General features: G+C 44.1%; 1 protein-coding gene across 25 annotated transcripts in view; it reads right to left on the bottom strand.

Moving 5' to 3' along the window:
- The window catches only part of TAF1 (TATA-box binding protein associated factor 1), a 115,244-nt gene that overhangs the window by 81,205 nt on the left and 11,134 nt on the right, over window positions 1–22,905 (bottom strand). For 14 of the 25 annotated variants that reach the window (XR_016228195.1, XR_016228196.1, XR_011385586.1 and 11 more), the window contains 12 exons: window positions 22,679–22,852; window positions 22,044–22,217; window positions 21,041–21,145; window positions 17,350–17,550; window positions 17,034–17,175; window positions 16,507–16,637; window positions 15,391–15,471; window positions 8,949–9,098; window positions 8,642–8,761; window positions 7,540–7,715; window positions 2,956–3,134; window positions 636–849 (listed from right to left, as the gene is read on the bottom strand). Coding sequence is in view for 22 of the 25 variants with exons in the window: in XM_051827188.2 (XP_051683148.1) it covers window positions 636–849; window positions 2,956–3,134; window positions 7,540–7,715; window positions 8,642–8,761; window positions 8,949–9,098; window positions 15,391–15,471; window positions 16,507–16,637; window positions 17,034–17,175; window positions 17,350–17,550; window positions 21,041–21,145; window positions 22,044–22,217; window positions 22,679–22,852 (1,847 nt within the window). In the remaining 3 variants the exon portion in view is untranslated. Of the gene's footprint in view, window positions 1–635; window positions 850–2,955; window positions 3,135–7,539; window positions 7,716–8,641; window positions 8,762–8,948; window positions 9,099–12,938; window positions 13,233–13,323; window positions 14,630–15,390; window positions 15,472–16,506; window positions 16,638–17,033; window positions 17,176–17,349; window positions 17,551–21,040; window positions 21,146–22,043; window positions 22,218–22,678; window positions 22,853–22,905 lie in introns of those variants that run through there. The other 11 variants (XM_051827190.2, XM_089324618.1, XM_070067115.2 and 8 more) reach the window with 4 other exon arrangements.

The raw sequence follows: 22,905 nt of genomic DNA, 5'->3' as shown, positions 1-22,905 counted from the left end.
GGCTTCGGATCGGCACAACTCCGGCCCCTGCCGGAAGATGGAAGACCTCTCTCTCTAACTCTGACTTTCAAATAAATAAATTAATTAAAAAAAATTTACTCAGGGCCGGCACTATGGCCTCCCTCTGTGGTGCTGGTCTAAGTCCCGTCTGCTCTACTTCTTTTCCAACTCCCTGCTAACGAGCCTGAAAAGGCAGCAAAGATGACCCAAGTCCTTGGGACCCTGTCACCCATGTGGGAGATCCAGAAGAAGCTTCTGGCTCCTGGCTTCAGCCTGCCCCAGCCCTGGCCATTGCAGCCATCTGGGAAGTGAACTAGTAGATGGAAGATCTCTCTTTCTCTTGCTCTCAGTCCTTCTATATAAGTCAGCCTTTAAAAAATAAATAAAAATGAAAAAAAAAATCTTTTAAAAGACACCGCTTAGGACACCTGCATCCCATATCAGATTATCTGGGTTTGAGGCCAGATATGTGAAGCCCTGTCACCCACATGGGAGACCTAGACTGAGTCTCTGGCTTTAGCCTGGCCTAGACCCAGATGTTGAGGGCATCTGGGAGCTTTGTGTCTGCCTATTTTTCTTGTTGCTTTTCAAAATAAATAAGTAAATAATAAATAAAAGTGGTGAATCAAACCTACATGAATTCTTCATCTTTCGTGGTCCGTATGCGCACATAGGCGTCAATAACAGATGGTTTTCGGACGGTCTCACAGCGAACATACTCTTTTCCCTCCTCATCTCGAAACGTACGATAAATCTTGAGACAACGACCAGTGGCAGAGGAGTTGAGGCTAGTCACAGAAGCTGTGTCATCATCTCTGTGATTGTTTCCTGATGCTGCTGAGCCTGCTGCTGTAAGGCAGAAAAATATTTCCAAACATTTCTCCCTACCACCCAAACAGCAGTAGTCTTGGGTAGAGTAGAGGCGTCGTAGTTCAACAAGGTACTAAACTATGATTCTACAGAAACCACTGAAGACACCACTAGCCCCAGGAGGACACTGATTTGTCCTTTCCTGGCTTCATTTTACTACTGCCAATATCCCTGTTTTACAAGTACAAAAAGTTCTGAAAGAACCTCTTTCTCTTTGCTACAAAGGACAGAGGAGCAGTAGCTATAATATTCTGATTCCTCTGAAGAACAGGGCAATAGTAAAGGCCAAACATGAACTAGCTGATGATCACATTAAACAGCAACCCAAAAAGCACTTAGGGGGAAATTACACCTAAGAATCAAAGTCTTAAGGTTCAAATATGCCTCTCAAACTTTAATATGGGGCTGGTGCCATGCGCAGTAGGCTGATCCTCCACTTGCGGCATTGGCATCCCATATGGGCGCTGGTTCGAAACCTGGCTGCTCCACATCTGATCCAGCTCTCTGCTGTGGCCTGGGGAAGCAGTAGAAGATGGCCCAAGTGCTCGGGCCCCTGTACCCATGTGGGAGACTGGGAGGAAACACCTGGCTCCTGGCTTCAGATCAGCACAGCTCCGGCCGTTGCGGCCATTTGGGGAGTGAACCAATGGAAGGAAGACCTTTCTGTCTCTCCCTCTCACTGTCTGTAACTCTACCTCTCCAATAAATAAATAAAATCTTTTAAAAAAACTTTTATATGAATAGGAATCACCTGGAAATCTTAAAATGTAGATCCTAATTCAGTAGGTCTACAGTGAGGCCTGAAATTCCATAGACCCAACAAACTCCCACATGATGTAGATACTGTGGTCTAGAACCACTAAGCAAAGACCTAGCGGACCACACTGGTAGAAGTGGTCTATTCTAACAAAGTAAACATGATAATGATATTAAACAAAATGTTTACAGTGAGAAGAAAACAAAAGGAAGACACTGTGAATGAGAATAATCACCTTTAGTCTTTATCCTCTCTCTCAGTATCTACATCCAATTTTCAACTGCATTCTTGACATCTATACTCAGCAAAGTTATTGGGAACTTCAAACTCTACACATTACACATTCTCTTTTTAAACTTGCTGTGTCTCTAAAATTTATTTAATCAAAGGTACCAACATCTTTTTACTAAGCCCAGAGTGAAATAAGAAGATTACTCTCATTTTTCCCCATTTTATTCTCAGAGTACATATGCCAATGCAATTCAATCCTTTATCATCACCCCTATTTATCAACTTCTGTAATTTTTGATGGTTTTTAACTTTTTAGATATTGCTTTTGAGAATCTTCTGAAAACTATGCATCTTCTCAGAAAATGCACATTTGCACTGAATTTTACATGTAATTTCAGAGGGCTTAAGGACAACTCTCTACACTCATTGACGGGTTCTGCATTATTTTTTTTTTTTTTGACAGGCAGAGTGGACAGTGAGAGAGAGAGAGACAGAGAGAAAGGTCTTCCTTTGCCGTTGGTTCACCTTCCAATGGCCGCCGCGGCCGGCGCACTGCAGCCGGCGCACCGCGCTGATCCGATGGCAGGAGCCAGGAGCCAGGTGCTTTTCCTGGTCTCCCATGGGGTGCAGGGTCCAAGCACCTGGGCCATCCTCCACTGCACTCCCTGGCCACAGCAGAGAGCTGGCCTGGAAGAGGGGCAACCGGGACAGAATCCGGCGCCCCGACCAGGACTAGAACCCGGTGTGCCGGCGCCGCTAGGCGGAGGATTAGCCTAGTGAGCCGCGGCGCCGGCCCGGGTTCTGCATTTTAACCTTTACCCTCTGGAATGAATTCCCAGAAAGTTCATTTGAAGTACAGCACCAATAGCCCTGGCTTGGCCAGGCACCTGACACAGACAGAGGCAGTAGTGGATTACCAACATCTCTTCAATTTATTCCTCAGAGATAAGCCCAGTCCAGTTTGTAGGAATCTCTCTACCTCATCAATACTAATCCCCTACTACTTTTACCTCCAGCTTTGCCTCAGTTATGCTCTGAAGTTATTTATGCTCCTTTTCAAAATTTCACTTTTTCATCTGTGAAGAAACTACCCTCACCCAGTAGCATCCGCTGCAATTCCTTCCGCTCCTGCTCCTCCCGTTCACGTGATAGCTGAGAGCTGGTTTTCTTGTTCTGTAACATGTTTTCAATGTTCTTCCCCATTTCTTCAAAATCACTGTCTTCTGCGGAGCTGCTGTCTGTGTCAGTTGATAAGACTTCAGTTGATGACAAAACTCTTAAAAAAGAAACAATGTTAAATTAACATCAAGGGCAAGAGCAGACATAATGGCAAAGTGGGTAAAGCTGCTACCTGTGACATCAAATATTCCATACTGACGTCAGTTTGAGTCCCAGCTGCTCCACTTCTGTTCCAGCTGGTAACAGGTAACAAGTAACAGGTAACAAGAAAAACGGATGAAGATGGTCAGTGTTTGGACTACCACCACCTAGTGGGAGACCCAAATGAAGCTCTAGGCTCCAGGATCCTGGCTTCTGCTGAGTCCAGCCGTGGCCATTACAACCATCTGGGTAGTGAATCAGCAGATGGAAGATCTCTGTATCTCTCCCTCTCCATATATAACTTTCAAATAAATAAATCTTTCAAAAAATAAACATCAGGGGGCTGGCACTGTGGCATGGTAAATGGGACCGTCACATGCACTACCAGCATCCTATATGGGCACATGTTCGAGTCCTAGCTGCTCCGCTCCCAATCAAGCTCTCTGCTATGGCCTGGGAAAGCAGCAGAGGATAGCCTGGATCCTTGGGCCTCTGCACCCACTTGGGAGACCTGGAAGAGGCTCCTGGCTTCAGAATGGCACAGCTGTGGCTGTTGCGGCCATCTGGGGAGTGAACTAGAAGATGGAAGACCTCTTTCTCTCTCTCTCTGCCTCTCTGTAACTCTGCCTTTCAAATAAATAAATCTTTAAAAAAAATAAACACTGGGGGAATAATATGACATTATAGAAAGAGCTAAAGAAATATGGTTACAGGGCCGGCGCTGCGGCTCACTAGGCTAATCCTCCACCTTGCGGCGCTGGCACACCGGGTTCTAGTCCCGGTCGGGGCACCGGATTCTGTCCCGGTTGCCCCTCTTCCAGTCCAGCTCTCTGCTGTGGCCAGGGAGTGCAGTGGAGGATGGCCCAAGTGCTTGGGCCCTGCACCTGCATGGCAGACCAGGAGAAGCACCTGGCTCCTGCCATCAGATCAGCGCGGTGCGCCGGCCGCAGCGCACTGGCCGCAGCGGCCATTGGAGGGTGAACCAACGGCAAAGGAAGACCTTTCTCTCTGTCTCTCTGTCTACTCTGCCTGTCAAAAAAAAAAAAAAGGAAGAAATATGGTTACAGACAAGAGAAGAAAATAGGAAAATCAACCTTATAAAGGCAAATTCAAAACCCACTAATGCAGGGGACTAGCGTTACGGCATAGCAGGTAAAGCCACCACCACCTGAGAATGCCAGTATCTCACATGGGTGCCGGTTCAAGTGCCAGCTATTCTATTTTCAATCCAGCTCCTTGCTAATGGCCTGGGAAAGCAGCAGCAGATGGCCCAAGTGCTTGTGCTCCTACACCCATGTGGAAGACTTGGATGAAGCTCCTGGTTTTGGCCTGGCTCAGGCCTGGCCATTGCGGCCATCTGGGGAATTAATCAGTGGATGGAAGACCTTTCTCCTTCACTCTGTCTCTCCTGCTCTCCCTGTAACCCAAACTTTCAAATAAATAAGTAAATAAATCTTAAAAAATCCATTAATGTATGGGGTCCTTAAAAGAAAAACTTTACAAGAGCCAGCACTGTGGCAAAGCAGGTTAAATTGCTGCCTCAAATACAGGCATTCCATATGGGTGCTGGTTTGAGACCTGGCTGCTCTATTTCTGATCCAGCTCCCTATTAATGTGCCTGGGAAAGTGGTGGAAGATGGCCCAAGTGCTCGGACCTCTGCACCCATGTGGGAAACCCAAATGAAGCTCCTGGCTTCTACCTCCCCTATCCCCTGCTGTTGTGGCCATTTGGAGAGTGAACCAACAGATAAATGATCTGTCTCTCCAACTCTTTCAAATAAATAAAAATAAATATGAAAAAATAAAACTTTGTAATGTTTTCCTAAGCATTCAAAAATGCAAGTTTATTCATTTTTAAAGACCTATTTTATTTATTGAAAGGCAGAGTTAAGAGAAACAGAGAGAGATCTTCCATCCACTGATTCACCTCCCAAAAGGCTACAATGGTGGAGGCTGGGCTAGGCCGAAGGCAGAATCCAGGAACTCCATTCAGGTCTGCCACATGGGTGGCAGGAGCCTAAGCACTTGGTCTATCTTCTGCTGCTTTCCCAAGCACATCAGTAGGGAGCCGGATCAGAAGTAAAGCAGCTGGAACTTGAACCAATTTGGGCAACCATCTGGAATGCCAGCATCACAGGCAGTAGCTTCAGTTGTTGTACAACACCACAACGCTGACCGCAATAAGGCAAGTTTAAAAAACTATAACTCTTGGGCCGGTGCCATGGCTCACTAGGCTAATCTTCCACCTGCAGCGCCAGCACACCAGGTTCTAGTGCCGGTCGGGGCGCCGGATTCTGTCCCGGTTGCCCCTCTTCCAGGCCAGCTCTCTGCTGTGGCCAGGGAGTGCAGTGGAGGATGGCCCAGGTCCCTGGGCCCTGTACCTGCATGGGAGAACAGGAAAAGCACCTGGTTCCTGGCTTCAGATCAGCGCAGTGCGCGGCCATTGGAGGGTGAACCAATGGTAAAAGGAAGACCTTTCTCTCTGTCTCTCTCTCTCTCACTGTCCACTCTATCTGTCCAAAAAAAAAAAAAAACAAAACACCTATAACTCTTGGGGCTGGCGCTGTGGTGCAATGGGATAATGCCCTGCACTGAAGTGCCGACATCCCATATGGGCACCGGTTCTAGTCCCAGCTGCTTCTCTTCTGATCCAGCTCTCTGCTGTGGCCTGGGATAGCAGCAGAAGATGGCCCCAGTTCTTGGGCCCCTGCACCCATGTGGGAGACCCGGAAGAAGCTCCTGGCTCCTGGCTTCGGATCCACACAGCTCTGGCTGTTGTGGCCATCTGGGGAGTGAACGAGTGGATGGAGGACCTCTCTCTCTGTCTCTCTGTCCCTACCTCTCTCTGTAACTCTGACTTTCAAATAAACGAAATAAATCTTTAAAAAAAAAAAACTACAACTCTTTGAGAATTCCTGGAGAGAACTTGAGAAACAAATCAGTACATTAACCATTTTTAATATCATATTTCCATTTTCTCACAACTATGCCTTCAGAAAATAACCCTGTGGGGGCCGGCGCTGTGGCATAGTGGGTAAAGCTGTCACCTGTAGTGCCAGCATCCCATATGGGCACCGGTTCAAGTCCTGGCTTCTCTACTTTTGATCCAGCTCTCTGCTATGGCCTGAGAAAGCAGTATAAGATGGCCAAAGTCCTTGGGGCCGTGCACCCACATGGGAGTCCAAGAGGAAGCTACTGGCTCCTGGCTATGGATCAGCGCAGCTCCAGCCATTGCAGCAAATTGGGAAGTGAACCAGTGGATGGAAGACCTCTCTCTCTCTCTCTCTCTGCCTCTCCTCTCTCTGTGTAACTCCAACGTTCAAGTAAATAAATGAATCTTTAAAAAAAAAAAAAAAAGAACTGTATCACTTGTCACCATTATTGTTAATTTTTCTTTTGACAGGCAGAGTGGACAGTGAGAGAGAGAGATAGAAAGGTCTTCCTTTACTGTTGGTTCACCCTCCAATGGCTGCTTGCGGCAGCACGCTGTGGGCAGCGCACCGCGCTGATCCAAAGCCAGGAGCCAGGTGCTTCCTCCTGGTCTCCCATGCAGGTGCAGGGCCCAAGCACTTGGGCCATCCTCCACTGCATCCCAGGCCACAGCAGAGAGCTGGACTGGAAGAGGGGCAACTGGGACAGAATCTGGCGCCCCAACCGGGACTAGAACCCAGTGTGACGGCGCCACAGGCGGAGGATTAGCCTATTGAGCCATGGCGCCAGCCCACTTGTCACCATTATTCTGGCCCTAGGCCAAAGTAGGTTCCAAGAGCTGCCATGGAACTTCCTTATAGCTCAAGCTTAGTACTTCTTGCCATTCAAAATCTTTACCAAGCTGCTTTGAAGGAAGCAGGTACTCTAGTGGTATCATTATAAAAATTATGACACTCAGCCTGACATCTCAAGATACCTGACCACCTCATGGTATTTTTAGGTGACAATCTATCTCTTCACTATAAAACTGTGTCTGGGAGGCCAGTGTTGTGGCATAGTATGTTAAGCTGCCACCTGAAACACCAGCATCCCATACGAGCATCAGTTCAAGTGCTGGTTACTCCACTTCTGATTCAGCTCCCAGCTAATGGGCCTGGGAAAGCAACAGAAGATGGCTCAAGTGCTTGGGATCCTGCCCTACCATGTGTGAGACCTGGATGGAATTCCAGGCTCCTGGCTTTGGTCTGGCCCAGCCTTGGCCCACTGTGGCCATTTGGGGAGTAAATCAGCGGATGGAAGCGCTGTCTCTGTCTCTCCCCCTCTCTCTGTAACTCTATTTTTCAAATAAATAAATCTTAAAAAGAAAAAAGCAGAATCTGTGACTTCTTCCCTTTCCAGCTTGAATTTTTAGCAATGTTAAAGCAACACACTTGTTCTGCAGGTCAAAGATGCGCTGACATTCCTCTTTGTAACGCTCTTGATGCTCAGCCACAGAAAACCTTGATCCGCGAGCAAATTTACTCATGGGCCCCTCTCCAGAGCGAGCCTGTTCTGTTGACATTGTGCGTACCACATCAATCACTTCCCAGCGGGACAACTTTTTGATCTAGGAGACAAACACACACAAATATATGTACACAAATCACTCACAAATTTCAAAACACAAACCATAGCACACAATTAGAGATGGAATAACAACAGAAATCATCCCAAGGATCCATTGTTGTGGTGCTGCATGTTACGTTAGTAGCCACTTGCAATGCCAGCATCCCATATGGGTACTAGTTCAAGTCCTGGTTATTGCATTTCCAATCCAGCTCCCTGCTAATGTGCCTAGTAAAGCAGTGGAAAATTATCCAAGTACTTGAGTCCTTGCCACTCATGTGGGAGACCCAGATGAAGTTCTCAACTTCAGCCTGGCTCAGCCCTGGCTTTTGTAGCCATTTGAGGAGTGAACCAATGCATAGAAGCGCTCTCTCTCTCTCTCTCTCTCTCTTCCTCCTTCTGTCACTCTGCCTTTCAAATAGAGAAAATAAAATTAAAAAAAAAAATCATCCTGGGTAAAGCCGCTGCCTGGGACACTGGCATCCCATATAGGTGCTGGTTTGAGTTGTGACTGCTCTACTTCCAATCCAGCTCCCTGGTAACGGCCCGGAGAAAGCAGTAGAAGATAGCCCAAGTGCTTGGGCCCCTGCACCCACGTGGGAGATCTGGGTAAAGCCCCTGGTTCCTGTCTTCAGCCTGGCCCAGCCCTGGTTGTTGCAGCCATTTGGAGAGTTAACTAGTGGATGAAGTTCTCTCTCTCCCTCCCCTGGACCATAACTCTTTCAAATACATAGATAAATAAGTAAATGAAATCATCCCAAAGCAGGCTAAACAGAAAACACCAGGAAAGCCAACTCCTGAAAAAGTATCCACGTGGCCTACTGCAATTTACAAAAAAAATTCTCCACATAGTTCTTTACATCTGCTTCCTAGCCTTTCCCTCTCTAAACCTCCAAGAGCATTGAAATTTTCTTTTCCCACACCTACCTCTTCCTCGGGTACACCAAATTTACGCAGAAGTTGCTTGGCATTTTTCAGAGAAAGGCGACGAAGGTCTGCATCTGTTCCTGTCACTGTCTTCTTCACTGGCTGAGGCTCCTTATCATCCTACATTAAACGAGCAGATTAGAGTCTTAAGAATCCTTAGGCTCTTTAAGAAGCCTAAGCATCTAGGTTATTCTGCCACCTCAACTACTTCCCCAGCTCTCCACTCCATGCATCTCTACTCCTTAACATGCATTTCTTCCTCCTTTGATTCTTTTTTTTTTTTTTTGAGAAATTCAGACAATCTCACCTTCTGCTGTGTTGGTTTATTTGGAATCTTCACATAGGAGAATCCTTCACCACACCCTGTGGGATCTGCCACCCCAGTGACCTCCAGGAGACACTTGCCCTTCATAGCAGCAATGAATGCTCTAGTGGTATTCCAGGGAGCAGTGCGAACCTGAGGTACAGAAGAAGGTTTTCAGGGCTATAGAAAAGTAGTGCTCTATGTCTAGCCGCTGCCTAGGATAGAATAATCGCAATGAACAATTACATGGTTTCTTAGACTGGCTACAAAGATTAATATTTAAATATGGCTGCCAAAACTCAGCTCTTCTTTCCTATGACAGTTAAATGATATTAAATAGAAGTCAAAAGTTCAGCCAGGATAGGAGAAATATGAGGAAGACTGAGTGATACCTCTGTGGCTTCATGTCCTTTGGGCTTCACTAAGCAGTCTCAAAAATAGCTTTGTACCCACCCTCATGATCCACAAAGTCAGAGTAATCACTACAGTTGGCTGTTCAAATACTCAAATGACTTCTTCAAAATGAAGTATTATTCTCAAACCAGATGATTTGCATGCTTTGAAAGCAATGGTCCCAACCCTAGTAGCACTAAATCAAAATCCATTCTACCTCTGCAACTGGTTTGGCCAAAAAGGTCTGTACTCTCCTGGGATCTTGAATTTTATCTACTGTCCTCACAAAGCAGAGAATTAAGACAAAAGGCAAATGTGCTTACCCATAAAAACCAGTAAAGAATATGCATGATTAGCTAGAAAATGGTCAATTCGCTACTCAAGATTCAACTCTTAAGGTTATTCATTTTCAAAAGAATTCTTAACCTCTGAAATTCTTGTGATACCCACTGATTTTTAATTCCAACTTCAAGAGAGTAGTACAATGTTTCTTTATTCACTCTGACTTAATTTTTTGATGTTTCTTACAATCAATTCACTCATTTATCAAATATTTATTCAGTACCTACTACATGTCAGGCACCAGTTTCTCATGGACCTCATTTTTAGCAAGAGAAAAACAAATAGACAACTAAATTCAATACTGTGGGATCAATGCCATGATAACAAATTTAAAGGTACTATATGTACATAAAGAAGGATCATCATCCATTCTGAACCCAGTGTGGGAATGAGGTCCAAAGTCAGGGAAAGCTTCCAAGAGAATACAATTTGAAAATGAAAGTAATAAAAGAGGAGGGAAGAAAAAATATTCTAGGCAGAGACAATAACAGTTGCAAAAATTTGGAAGGCAAGGATCAGAGTTGTGGCATAGCAAGTAAAGCCACTGCCTGTGATGCTGGCATCCCATATGAGATGCCAGTTTAAGTCTCAACTGCTCCACTTCTTATCAAGCTCCCTGAAATGGCCTGGGAAAAGCAGTGTAAGATGGCCCAAGTGCTTTGGCCCCTGCCACCCACAGGGGTGACCTGGAAGAAGCTCCTGACTTTGGCCTGGCTCAACCCTGGCGGTTGTGGTCATCTGGTGAGTGAACCAGAGGTTGGCGATCTCTCTGTCTTTCCCTCTCAGTAAATCTTCCAAAGAAGTAAATAAATCTTTTGTAAAAAATCTGGGAGGCAAGAGAAAGAAATTCGGAGAAGTAAATGAACTTCAATATACTTGGAGCTCAGATTTTAAGACAGGCAATGGAGATGAAAGAAGTTAGAATTAAATGCAAGACCAAAAAATGATATACAACCTTATAAATCACATTAAGAATTTTTTTCAAAAAGAAATGATGAGGTGCTGGCACTGTGGTGTAGTGGGCTAAGCCTCTGCCTGCAGTGCCGGAATCCCATCTGGGCACCAGTTTGTGTCCCAGCTGCTTCTCTTCGGATCCAGCTCTCTGCTATGGCCTGGGAAAGCAGTGGAAGATGGCTCAAAGCCCTTGGGTCCCTGCACCCACGTGGGAGACCCAGAGGAAGTGCCTGGTTCCTGGCTTCAGATCATCACACTCCTGCCGTTGCAACCATCTGGGAAGTAAATCAGTGGATGGAAGACCTTTCCATCTCTCCCTCTCACTGCCTGTGTCTCTACCTATCAAATAAAAATCTTAAAAAAAAAAAAAAAAGAAATTAGGAGTCCAAAGTTTCTGAGTGATAGGACTCAATTTTTTTAAAAAACATCATTTCAGCTCTTTAACAAAAAATGCTGGAATAACTTGCAATTTGTATGCAGAAATGAGCCTTAATTCATACCTTGTATCCAATATAAAACTAATGGAAAATGGATCTAAATATGAGATCTAAAACAATGAAATTTTAAGCAGAAAACATAAGAGAAAAGTCTTTGTGATTTGGGGTTAGACAAATATTTCTTAGACACAACACCAAAATCACAATTCACAAAAGAGAATACTGACAAGTCAGGCTTATGCTTTCCGCAAGACTATTAATACAATTAAGACATGCCACAAGAGTTGGTGCTGTGGCACAGCAGTTGTTTAGCTGCCAGTTGTGAATCCAGCATCCCGTATCAGAGTGCTGGTTCCAGTCCCAGATGTTCCATTTCCAATTCATCTCCCTAATGCTCTTGAGAAGGCAGCAGAAGATGGGCCAGGCACTTAGACCCCTGCCATCCATGTGGGAGACCAGGATGGAATTTCTGGCTGTTGAAGACATTTGAGTAGTGAGCCAGCAGATCAAAGATCTCTCTGCCTTTTCAAATAAAATAAATTTAAAATTAAAAAAAAAGGCAAGCTACAAACTTGGAGAAAATCTTCATAAACCAGATTCCTGAAAAATAACTCATATCTGAAAAACACAGGGGTCAATGCTGTGGCATAGTGGACTGAGCCTCTGCCTGCAGTGCCAGCCTCCCATATGGGCACTGGTTTGAGTCCTGGATGCCCCACTTCTGATCCAGCTCCCTACTGATGGCCTGGAAAGACAGAAGATGGTCCAAGTCCTTGGGCCCCTGAACCAGCATGGAAGACCCGGAGGAAGCTCTAGCCTCCTGCCTTTAGATAGGCCTGGCCCAGCTCGCTCTCTCGCTCACTTGCTCTCTCTCTCTCTCTCTGTAACTCTGCTTCTCAAATAAATAAATCTTAAAAAAAAAAAAAAACATTAAAAAAACTCCCAAAACTCAGTAAGAAGACAAGCAAGTAACTAAAAACAAAACTGGACAATAAAGATAGATATTTCACCAAAGAAGAAATCTGGGTGATAAACAAGTAAGAGAAGACCCTGGCCATCAGGAAAATACAAATTAAAATTACAATGAGAGACCACAGCCACTTGGATGTCCATAATAAAAAAAATGAGGTGAGGGTAACAAGTGTTGGTGAAGATACAGAGAAATTGGAACTCTCCTATATTGCTGGTAGGAATGAAAGTCAGTGCAGCCACTGTGCAGAACAGTCTGGCAGTTCTTCAAAAAGTTAAATAAAGAGTGACCAGGTGACTTAGTAATACCACTTTTAGGTATTTACCCAAGAGAAAAGAAATATATGTTCATATCAAGATTTATACACACAGACTCCTAGCATGATTACACATAAATATAAAATTGTCTTATTTCTAACAGCCAAAAACTGGGATCAACTAAAATGTTCTTCAAAAAATTATTAAACAAACTGGGGCAAATCCATATGATAGAACACTACAGAAAGAAACAAATGATCAATACACACAACCTGAATGAATGTGATGCTGAGAAACTTGAGTATCTACAAGTCAAAGTAAAAAGTTAAGACCCATACAATAACATATATGACAATTAACTAAAAATGGATCAAAGATCTAAACCTGTAATATTCTTAGGAGAAAAGCTTTATGACATTGGATTTGATAACGATTCTTTGAATATAACACCAAAAGTACAAACAAAAGCAAAGACAAAGTGAACCATGTTAAAATTACAACCTCTGTATATCAAAAGACTCAATACACAGTGAAAAAGCAACTTAACAAAAAGGGAAAAATGTATCATTTATCTGATAAGCAATTAATATCCAGAATATATAAAGAATTCCTACAATTCAACCAAAAAAACCTCACCCACCTGAAAAATGGGCAGGGGTGGGCAATTGATGCAGCAGTTAGGTCGCTGCCTGGGATGCCTGCATCCCATATAGGAGTCCCTGGGTTCAATTCCTGGATCCGCTTCTGATCCAACTTCCTGCTAATGAGCAGGAACATGGGAGGCAACAGGTGACAGCTCAAGTGCTTGAGTCCCTGCCACCCACATGGGAGATCCAGATTGAGTTCCGGGCTCCAGGTTTTAGCCTGGCCCAGTCCTGGCTGTTGAAGACATTTGGAAGTGGACCAGCATGATGGAAGATCTCTGTCTCTCTGCCTTTCAAATAAATAAATTAAAAAATTCTTTTAAATGGACAAAAGATTTGAACACTTTCTCAAAGAAGACATACAGTCAACAAGCACATGAAAAGATGCTCAACATTATTAGCTATTAGGGAAATGCAAATCAAAGTCATGAGACACCATTTCACATACATTGGGATAGCTATGATGAAAAAATGGAAAATAACAAGTGTTGTTGAGGACGTAGAGAAACTGGAACACTTACTTACACGTTGCTGGTGGGAATGTATAGTGAGTAGTACAACTGTTACGGAAGACAGTATAGTGGGTACCAGTGTTGTGGTACTGTCTATGATGCCTGCATTTCATATGAGTGCCAGTTCAAGTCCCGGCTGCTCCACTTCCAATCTAGCTCCCTGCTAATGTGCCTGGGAAAGCAGTGGAATATGACCCGAGTACTTGGGCCCCTGCCACCCATGTCAGAGACACAGATGGAGTTCCAGGCCCTGGGTTTCAGTCTGGCCCAGTCCCCGTCTTTGCAGCCATTTGGGGAGTGAACCAGCAGATGGAAGATCCCTCTCTGTAACTCTTTCAAATAAATAAACAAATCTTTAAAAAGAAAGAAAAAAGTAGTATGGTAGTTCCATAAAAAATTTAAAGAATTACTTTACAATCCAACAAATAGATTGCTATTTCTTGGTCTATATATAAAAAGAACTGAAAAAAATAGTCTTGAGTTATTTGTATACCCACATTCCCAACAGTGCTATTCAGAATAGCCAACAGATGGAAGTAACACAATGTTCATCAGTGGATGAATAAACAAAATGCGGTATTTGCCTACAATGGACCACTACTTGGCCTTAAAAATGAAGGAAACTGGCACATGCCATAACATAGATAAACCTTGAGGACATCATGCTATTTACTGAGGACAATGCATCAGTCACAAAAAGACAAATACTCTGAATCCACTTACATGAGCAATTATGAACTACCTGTAATAGTCAAACTCACAGAAACAGAAAACAAAACGGTGGCTGTAGGGGCTGAGGGGAAAGGAAAATCAGAGCGGGGTTTGTTCTGGTCCTTGGTTGCAAAATAATGTTGTGAATGTACTTGACACTAATGAACTAAACAGTACACTTCAGGGCCGATACTGTGGCATAGTGGGTAATGGCGCTGCCTGCAATGCCGGCATCAAATATGGGCACCAGTTCAAGTCCCGATGCTCTACTTCCAATCCAGCTCTCTGCTATGGCCTGGGAAAGCAGTAAAGATGGCCCAAGTCCTCAGGCCCCTGCACCAGCGTGGGAGACCCAGAGGAAGCTCCTGGTTCAGATTGGCCCAGCTCCAGCCATTGTGGCCATTTGGGAGTGAATCAGCGGATGGAAGACCTCTCTTTCTCTCTCTGCCTCTCTGTAACTTTACCTTTCAAATAAAATAAATAAATATTTTTAAAAAGTATACTTAAGGATTGAGATACTAAATTTTACATTACACATTCTTAACCACAGTTTTTTAAGTATTTATCATTTCATTGACCTAAAATTCTAGAAAATGCAAAGAAATCTGTATTGACAGAAAGCGGATTAAGAGTTGTCAGGGGACAGAGAAGATGGAAGGAAAAGAGGAGGCAAGAAAAAAAGGTTTCAAAGGGCCACAAAGAAAACTTTCAGGGGTGACAGGCCTGCTCGTTATCTTGTTACACAGACTTCACAGATATAAACATCCATCAAACCTTAACAAATAGTACACTTGAAATATGTGGCTTCTATTTCAATTTTCTCACTTTGATCTCAATAAAGCTGCTTCTTTAAAAAGGATAAATGAGGGGCTTGGCACTGTGATACAGCAGGTTAAGCCACTGCTTGTAATGCTGGCATCCCAAACCAGACTGCCAGTTTGGGTCCTGACTTGGCTACTCTGCTTCCAATCCAGCTTAAACAGCATGGGAAAGCATCAGAAGTTGGCTTAACTACTTGGGTCCCTGGCTACTCATGTGGGAGATGAGGATATAGTTCCTGGCTCCGGGCTTCAGAATGGACTAACCCTAGCTGTTGCAACTATTTGAGGAGTAAACTGGAGATGGAAGATCCATCTTTTCCTCTCTCTGTTGATCTGCCTTTCAGTAAGTTAGTCTTTCAAAAGGATAACTGAGACATACTAGCAAGATTAGTGTAAAGCCTTACTTCATCATCAATCTTCATCTGGAAATCTTCCTCATTTTCTTCCTCTGGAGCAAAAAAAGACTTCTCTCCATAGCCAGCATCCTGAAAGAGGACAAATTCATACATAAACCAGTCATTTGAAAAACACAAAGCACAAGTTTTAATGAATACCAAGTGCAGAACAGCAAAGCATATTTTGCAGAGAATAGATTCTGTGAAGTCTTCAATGTATCTCTCACCACTGTACATCCTTTAAGCTGTTAGAAAACATATTATCACGTTCCAAGGAGTTTACTGACACACAAATAATTCAGGTCCATAAGGAAGCTCATCAGAGATGCATCATATTAACTCAGCGGAACAGAGCTCTGTTGTCCCGTTCCAGTTGGATCGTTCCTATTTTAGCCTTAAAGGATACCATGCCGGCTGGCGCCACGGCTCACTAGGCTAATCCTCTGCCTGAGGCACCGGCACCCTGGGTTCTAGTCCCAGTTGGGGTGCCGGATTCTGTCCCGGTTGCTCCTCTTCCAGTCCAGCTCTCGGCTGTGGCCCGGGAAGGCAGTGGAGGATGGCCCAAGTGCTTGGGCCCTGCACCTGCATGGGAGACCAGGAGAAAGCACCTGCCTCCTGACTTCCGATCGGTGCAACGCACCAGCCGCAACGCGCCAGCCATAGCAGCCATTTGGGGGGTGAACCAACGGAAAAAGGAAGACCTTTCTCTCTCTCTCTAACTCTGCCTGTCAAAAAAAAAAAAGGATACCATGCCTCTATACACACATCCAGCATCATCATCATCTCTGCTCACCTGAAAGGCTGACAAGTACTTTCCATGCTTACATGCTTGTCTTGCAAAGAAGAAATTGAAGTCACCACCCAAATGGACCAGCAACCATTTTCAAAGCAAATCAGTATGTCCAAAGTCCCTCATTACACCTTCTTACTGATATACAGCTACACTGTAGATCTCTCCAGAATTGATACACACAGAAAGTACCTAATACAGTTTGGAATTTTTAGCAATTGTTATCACCTAGCAACCCTCATCTCTAAGCTAGGCACAGTCTTCTCCCATCTCTCTGAAAACAAAACAAAACAAAACCCACGGGCACATGCAGTGCCTCAGAAGAAGGTGATCACCTTCAGTCGCTGCTCTGCAGCTATCATGCTATAATAAGCACAGCACTGCTCTGGTGACACCATAGCTCTAATCTCCTCTTCGGTTGGTAAACGAAAATCAGACTTCAGCACCCACCAATTTGAGTCCATCCCTGGAAAAGATACAGAGAGACCATTCTGAATTCCAAAGGCCCTGACATTCATCAACAGCAACAGCAACAGCAACAGCAACAGCAACAAAAACAGCAAACCAATACCAAACCAAGGAATGCCCTTGATGGTAATAGGTTTAGCCACAGTTAGTGTGACTATCTGGCCAAGAAAACACTTGCTACTGGGTTTCCTACATTAAGACATCTAAAAATCACATTGAATTTCCTGGCAACAATATCAGAAAAGCAATCTGAGCCTCCATAGTTAGAATATTTGCTATTCATGGCCATCAAATTCTATTTTATTAACTGTATATTTATCCTTGAACTGAAAACCATCAAAATTCCTTTCTTAGAAAGACAAAGAGACACATGTAACTAGTCACAAATAATGACCTGTGCGTTTGAAGTCGGCACAGAGTTTTAGCCTCTTCCGGATGCTGCTTTCTGAATGGGAAGGAAAGGCTTTTTTTATATCTTCCATTCGGATTCGCCGTGGTCGATCTTTACTTTTCCAGAAGAGGCGGTATATAAAAACCTGCCCAACAAACCAAATGTATTTTCTTGAGCACAGTAAACGATGAAAGACCTGGCCACGGTCCCTTTCCGTAAGCTCCAATGTGTTTACATCTGTCCTGATGTGCCCCCAAATCCCTTTTCATGTGCATTCCAACCTCCTGACCCCGCACTCCACTTGTGCTCCCATTCTTACCTGTAGAAAGTCTCGAATATGCGTATTGGCCCTTTTGGAGTTAGGTCCAGGAACTTCAAACAAGGGGCACTGCTGGCCAACCACAAAAATATCCACTAATTCCCGAATATAGTAACCCTGTCTCGTTCGAATGATCAGGAAGTCAGTTTCTGGCATCTTATGAAGATAAATTGGAGCACGAAAAAGGTTGTTCTCAAATGCCTAATAAAAGTAAGAAACAAAACAATTATAAACAAAGAATTCCAGGAAGCTCAGTCAACTAATGAAAAAGGAAAAGTAAGCTGCTCTCTGTCTTCCTTCTTCCATCTCAAGTCTTTACCTAGTAAAATAAATAAATCTGGAATATCAAATGGGAATAGACAAACTTTATAGCCACTATCTCTTTTAGAATTAGTAGAAAAAATTCAAAATTTAGATTCATTTACTGTATGTTGTCAGAAAAATTATTTTAAATTTCTGGGCTTAATTTTGTCTACAAAATGCTCCATACTTAAAATGCTTATGCCTCACAGGATTGTTATGAAAATCAGTTTATAAACTAAGCTACTACCTTAGAACCCAGATACTTTTATAAACTAACAAGTTCTTTACTACTACCCTTAACTCCAGCATAGCCTCTTCTAACAGGTGAAATTAAAATATCTGTTGAATAAATCAGTTAATTAATTAAAATAAAAGCAAAACTCAATCAGGTAAGGAAATCACAAAAAGAGAGCAGGAAAGAGCTGCAGGAGGTCCTGAGAACGCGAGTTGTGGCCCAACACTTGTGGAAGCAAGTATTTCAAAAACAACAATACCAGATGCCTCTTGGTACATAACCTATGGAAAGGACTGCGACAGTATGGGAAATGAGGTAACAAGCTGTTTGCTATCATCTTGCAAACTGGGATTTGGAGTGGATCACTTATGAGATGATAATCTTGAAACTTACTGGAGGTGCCGGCACTGTGGCATAGTGAGTAAAGATGCCACCTGTAGTGCCGACATCCCACACAGGCGCGGGTTCGAGTCCCGGCTGCTCCACTTCCCTTCCAGCTCTCTGCTATGGCCTGAGAAAGCAGTGGAAGATGGCCCAAGTCCTTAGGCCCCTGCACCCATGTGGCAGACCCAGAAGAAGCTCCTTGCTCCTGGCTTTGGATCGGCACAGCTCTGGCTATTGCAGCCAGTTGGGGAATAAACCAGCAGATGGAAGACCTTTCTCTCTCTGCCTCTCCTCTCTGTGTAACTATTTCAAATATATAAATTTATCTTAAAAAAAAAAAAAAAACTTGGCCGGCGCTGCGGCTCAATAGGCTAATCCTCCACCTGCGGTGCCGGCACACCGGGTTCTAGTCCCAGTTGGGGCGCTCGATTCTGTCCCGATTGCTCCTCTTCCAGTCCAGCTCTCTGCTGTGGGCCGGGAGGGTAGTGGAGGATGGCCCAAGTGCTTGGGCCCTGCACCCGCATAGGAGACCAGGAGAAGCTCCTGGCTCCTGGCTTCGGATCAGCATGGTGCGCCGGCCACAGCGCGTCAGCTGTGGCGGCCATTAGAGGGTGAACCAACGGTAAAGGAAGACCTTTCTCTCTGTCTCTCTCTCACTGTCCACTCTGTCCAAAACAAAACAAAACAAAAGGGAAGAAAGAAAAGAAAAAGAAAAAGAAGATCTCAGTCAGGATAGCAAATAATTTTCACAACCTTCAAGAAATTTGGCAACTAGAAATGACGGAACCAAGTGGCTGGATACACGTTCCTTTAACTGATAATCCTAAGAAGCCAACTCGCACCTTCATGATGCAGACTGCTATTCTGGCCAATCACCAAAATGGAAGAGATATCCAAATGGACAAATTAAAATATACACACATTAGGGCCAGCGCTATGGCACAGTGGATGAACACCCTGGCCTGAAGCGCCGGCATCCCATATGGATGCTGGTTCGAGACCTGGCTGCTCCACTTCTTTTTTTTTTTTTTTTTTTTTGACAGGCAGAGTGGACAGTGAGAGAGAGAGACAGAGAGAAAGGTCTTCCTTTTGCCGTTGGTTCACCCTCCAATGGCCGCCGCTGCAGCCGGCGCACCGCGCTGATCCGATGGCAGGAGCCAGGATCCAGGTGCTTTTCCTGGTCTCCCATGGGGTGCAGGGCCCAAGCACCTGGGCCATCCTCCACTGCACTCCCTGGCCATAGCAGAGAGCTGGCCTGGAAGAGGGGCAACCGGGACAGAATCCGGCGCCCCGACCGGGACTAGAACCCGGTGTGCCGGCGCCGCAAGGTGGAGGATTAGCCTATTGAGCCACGGCGCCGGCCTGGCTGCTCCACTTCTGATCCAGCTCTCTGCTATGGCCTGGGAAAGCAGTGGAAGATGGCCCAAGTCCTTGGGCTCCTGCACCCACATGGGAAACCCAGAAGAAGCTCCTGGCTCCTGGCTTCAGATCGGCGCAGCTCCAGCCATTGAGGCCAACTGGGAAGTGAACCAGCAGATGGAAGACCTCTCTCTCTCTCTCTCTCTCTCTGCTTCTCCTCTATGTAACTCTGACTTTCAAATAAATAAATAAAATCTTTGAAAGAAAATATACACACTAGTGGTGCAGAGCTCCACTGGTAGACTTACTAGATGTACAACTATTGATTTCAATAAGGTGACTTTAAAATGGAACAGAAGTCATTGAACATCTTTCGTTTTATCCTATTATTATTATATCAAGTATGTTTATTAAAATGGAATTAGTTATTTTGCATTTTTGTATACATTTTAAAGTATTTTAGTTTAACTTTGATAAAGCAGAAAGGTAAAAGTAGGCTTCTCAGATGCTTTAGGAGGGTAAGCAATAGTGATAGTGGAATAAAGTAGGTGCAAGAGTAGGGGAGGGTGCAGACTTTGTAGCTCATTGGGTTAAGCCATCACTTGGGGTGCCTGCATCCCGTTATCAGTGCCTGTTTCAAGTCTCAGCTTCTTTACTTCCAACACAGCTTTCTGCTAATGCACCTGGGAGAGCAGAAGATGAAGGGCCAGATGGAGTTCTGGGTTCCTGGCTTTGGCCTGGCCCAACCCCAGCTGTTCCAGGCATTTGGGGAATAAGCCAGTGGATGGAAGTGTGCTATCTCCTTCTATCTCTGTCATCCTGCCTTTCAAATAAACAAACAATCTTTTAAAAAAAGAAAACTATTTTGGGGCTGGCACTGTGGTATAGTAGACTAAGTCTCTGCCTGTGGTTCCGGCATCCCATCTAAGAGCTGGTTTGTGTCCTGGCTGCTCCTCTTCCAATTCAGCTCTCTGCTATGGTCTGGAAAGCAGTAAAAAATGGCCCAAGGGCTTGCGGCCCTGCACCCACATTGGAGACCCAGATAAGCTCCTGGCTCCTGTCTTTGGATCAGGTCGGCCCAGCTCCAGCAGTTGTAGCCATTTGGGCAGTGAACCAACGGATGCAAGACCTTTCTCTCTTTCTCTCCCTCTGTCTGTAACTCTACTTCTCAAATAAATAAATAAAATCTTTTTAAAAAAACTTATTTTATGTTTACCCTAAGAATAACATACATCTTGGGGCCCATTTTAAAAGATTTTCTAAGAAACATTTTTGATTATACTTATCTTCCTCATACTTGATAATATGAATAGTATCTGAATCAACTAGAGTTAGTTCTTTCTAGGCTGACCTAGCTACTCACCTGTCAATTTTCTTAAGATAAAGTAAAAACAAGAAAGAATTTCTCACCTGAAGTAACTGGCCAGGATGGAGAGAGCCCAGGAAAGGAGATGTATGGCAATAAACGGTTTCCCCATATTTACAATCTGGGGCTCCAGGATCTTTTCCAGGTTTCTATGAGAAACACAGCAGACCCAGTTATTACCACAGAATACCATCAATAAGCCTACACAAAATATTCCATAAGCATAGCACCTACTAATATTATTAACTGCAAAAAGAAAAAAGTGCCACTCTTTTCTTCCAAGAAATTTATAGTTGGGGCCGGCGCTGTGGCATAGTGGGTAAAGCTGCCAGCTGCAGTGCTGGCATCCCATGTGGGCACTGGTTCAAGTCCCGGCTGTTCCTCTTCCAATCCAGCTCTCTGCTTTGGCCTGGGAAAGCAGTAGAAGATGGCCCAAGTCCTTGGGCCCCTGCACCCCCTTGGGAGACCTGGAAGAAGCTCTTGGCTCCTGACTTCAGATTGGGGCAGCTCCAGCCATTGCAGCCAAATGGGGAGTGAACCAGCAGATAGAAGAGATCTCTCTCTCTCTCTCTCTCTCTGACTCTCCTTCTCTCTCTGTATAAGTCTTTCAAATAAATAAATAAATAAATCTTAAAAAAAGAAATTTATAGTATAAAAAGAAACAAAATAGGGATTGGCATTTGATTTGGTCCAGTGGTTAATACATCCGTGTCCCGTGTAGGAGTGCCAGGGTTCAATCCCTGGGTCCAGCTCCTGATTCCATCTTCCTATTCTGGGAAGCAGCAGGTAATGGTTCAAGTACTTAGGTCCCTGCCACCCACTTGGAGATAAGGACTGAGTTCTAGGCTCCTAGCTTCAGCCTGTCTTAGTCTTGATCATGGTGGGTGTTTAAGGAGTGAACCAGAGGAGGGGAGCTTTGTGTCTGTCTCTTCCCCTCTACCTTTTAATAAAAATATAACAAAGAAAAAACACATACTCATAGATTGTTGCTAGCTGTCTAACTACAGCTATATTAATAACACTTTTTTTTTTTTAGCAGAGACTCACCCGTTTATAGTAGTTTTTTATCTTGGTTGCCATACCAACTTGCATCATTAAGGGTCCATTTTCCTCACTGTATTCTGCAAGAATGAGATCTCCATCTTTGCCTGTGAGGTCCTGAGGTGTGCGCATAAAAAACATCTCTCCACCACCTGATGCTTGCCTCTCTTGTTCTCTCATCTGTTCAGAACAACAACAAAAAAAATACAGTCCAGCTCCTGGCAGTACAATAAACAAATATACATGTCCTTCAACCAGGGTTAAATTAAACACACCAACGAAGATCTTACCTTGTTATTTTTCAATTTCATTATGAAAAATGTCATAAAGTTGAAAGAAAAGTACTATCGACATCTATTAACTCATCCTCAGATCTAACAGATTATATTTTGCCACATGCTTTATTTGTAACTACATTTCTATAGATTTTGCTGAACCATATTTGAAAGCTGCATTCACTGTTAACACTTCACCTTTAAGTATTTTCATATATATCTCCTAATAAGGATATTCTCCTAAATAACCAAAATAACATTCTATCACATCTAAGAAAACAAATCATTTGAAATCTAATACATTGCTCAAATTTGTAACCAAGTATCCTCTATAACTTTTTTTTTCTAACCAGGATTCAATTATACCTTGGCCTTCTTTTTGATGTGCTTCAGCAAAGGCTGGACTGAATGGGGACCTGGCTGAGACAGTGCCCCAAAGGAGTACTTTTTCAGAGGTGGGCGATGGAACTGCCGTAGTTTGATGGGCCCCATATGGGTGGGAAAGAATGGCTGCCGTAATTCCACAGCGGGAATTGAGTGCTAAAACAGAAAATAGAAAGGCTACAATTAAACACTAACTCCAGCCTAAGCAA

This window comes from Oryctolagus cuniculus, chromosome X (assembly GCF_051225735.1).
Source record: "Oryctolagus cuniculus isolate XC-2025 breed Fujian yellow rabbit chromosome X, ASM5122573v1, whole genome shotgun sequence".
Lineage (NCBI taxonomy): Eukaryota > Metazoa > Chordata > Mammalia > Lagomorpha > Leporidae > Oryctolagus > Oryctolagus cuniculus.
This window is presented reverse-complemented; position numbering and strand designations above follow the sequence as displayed.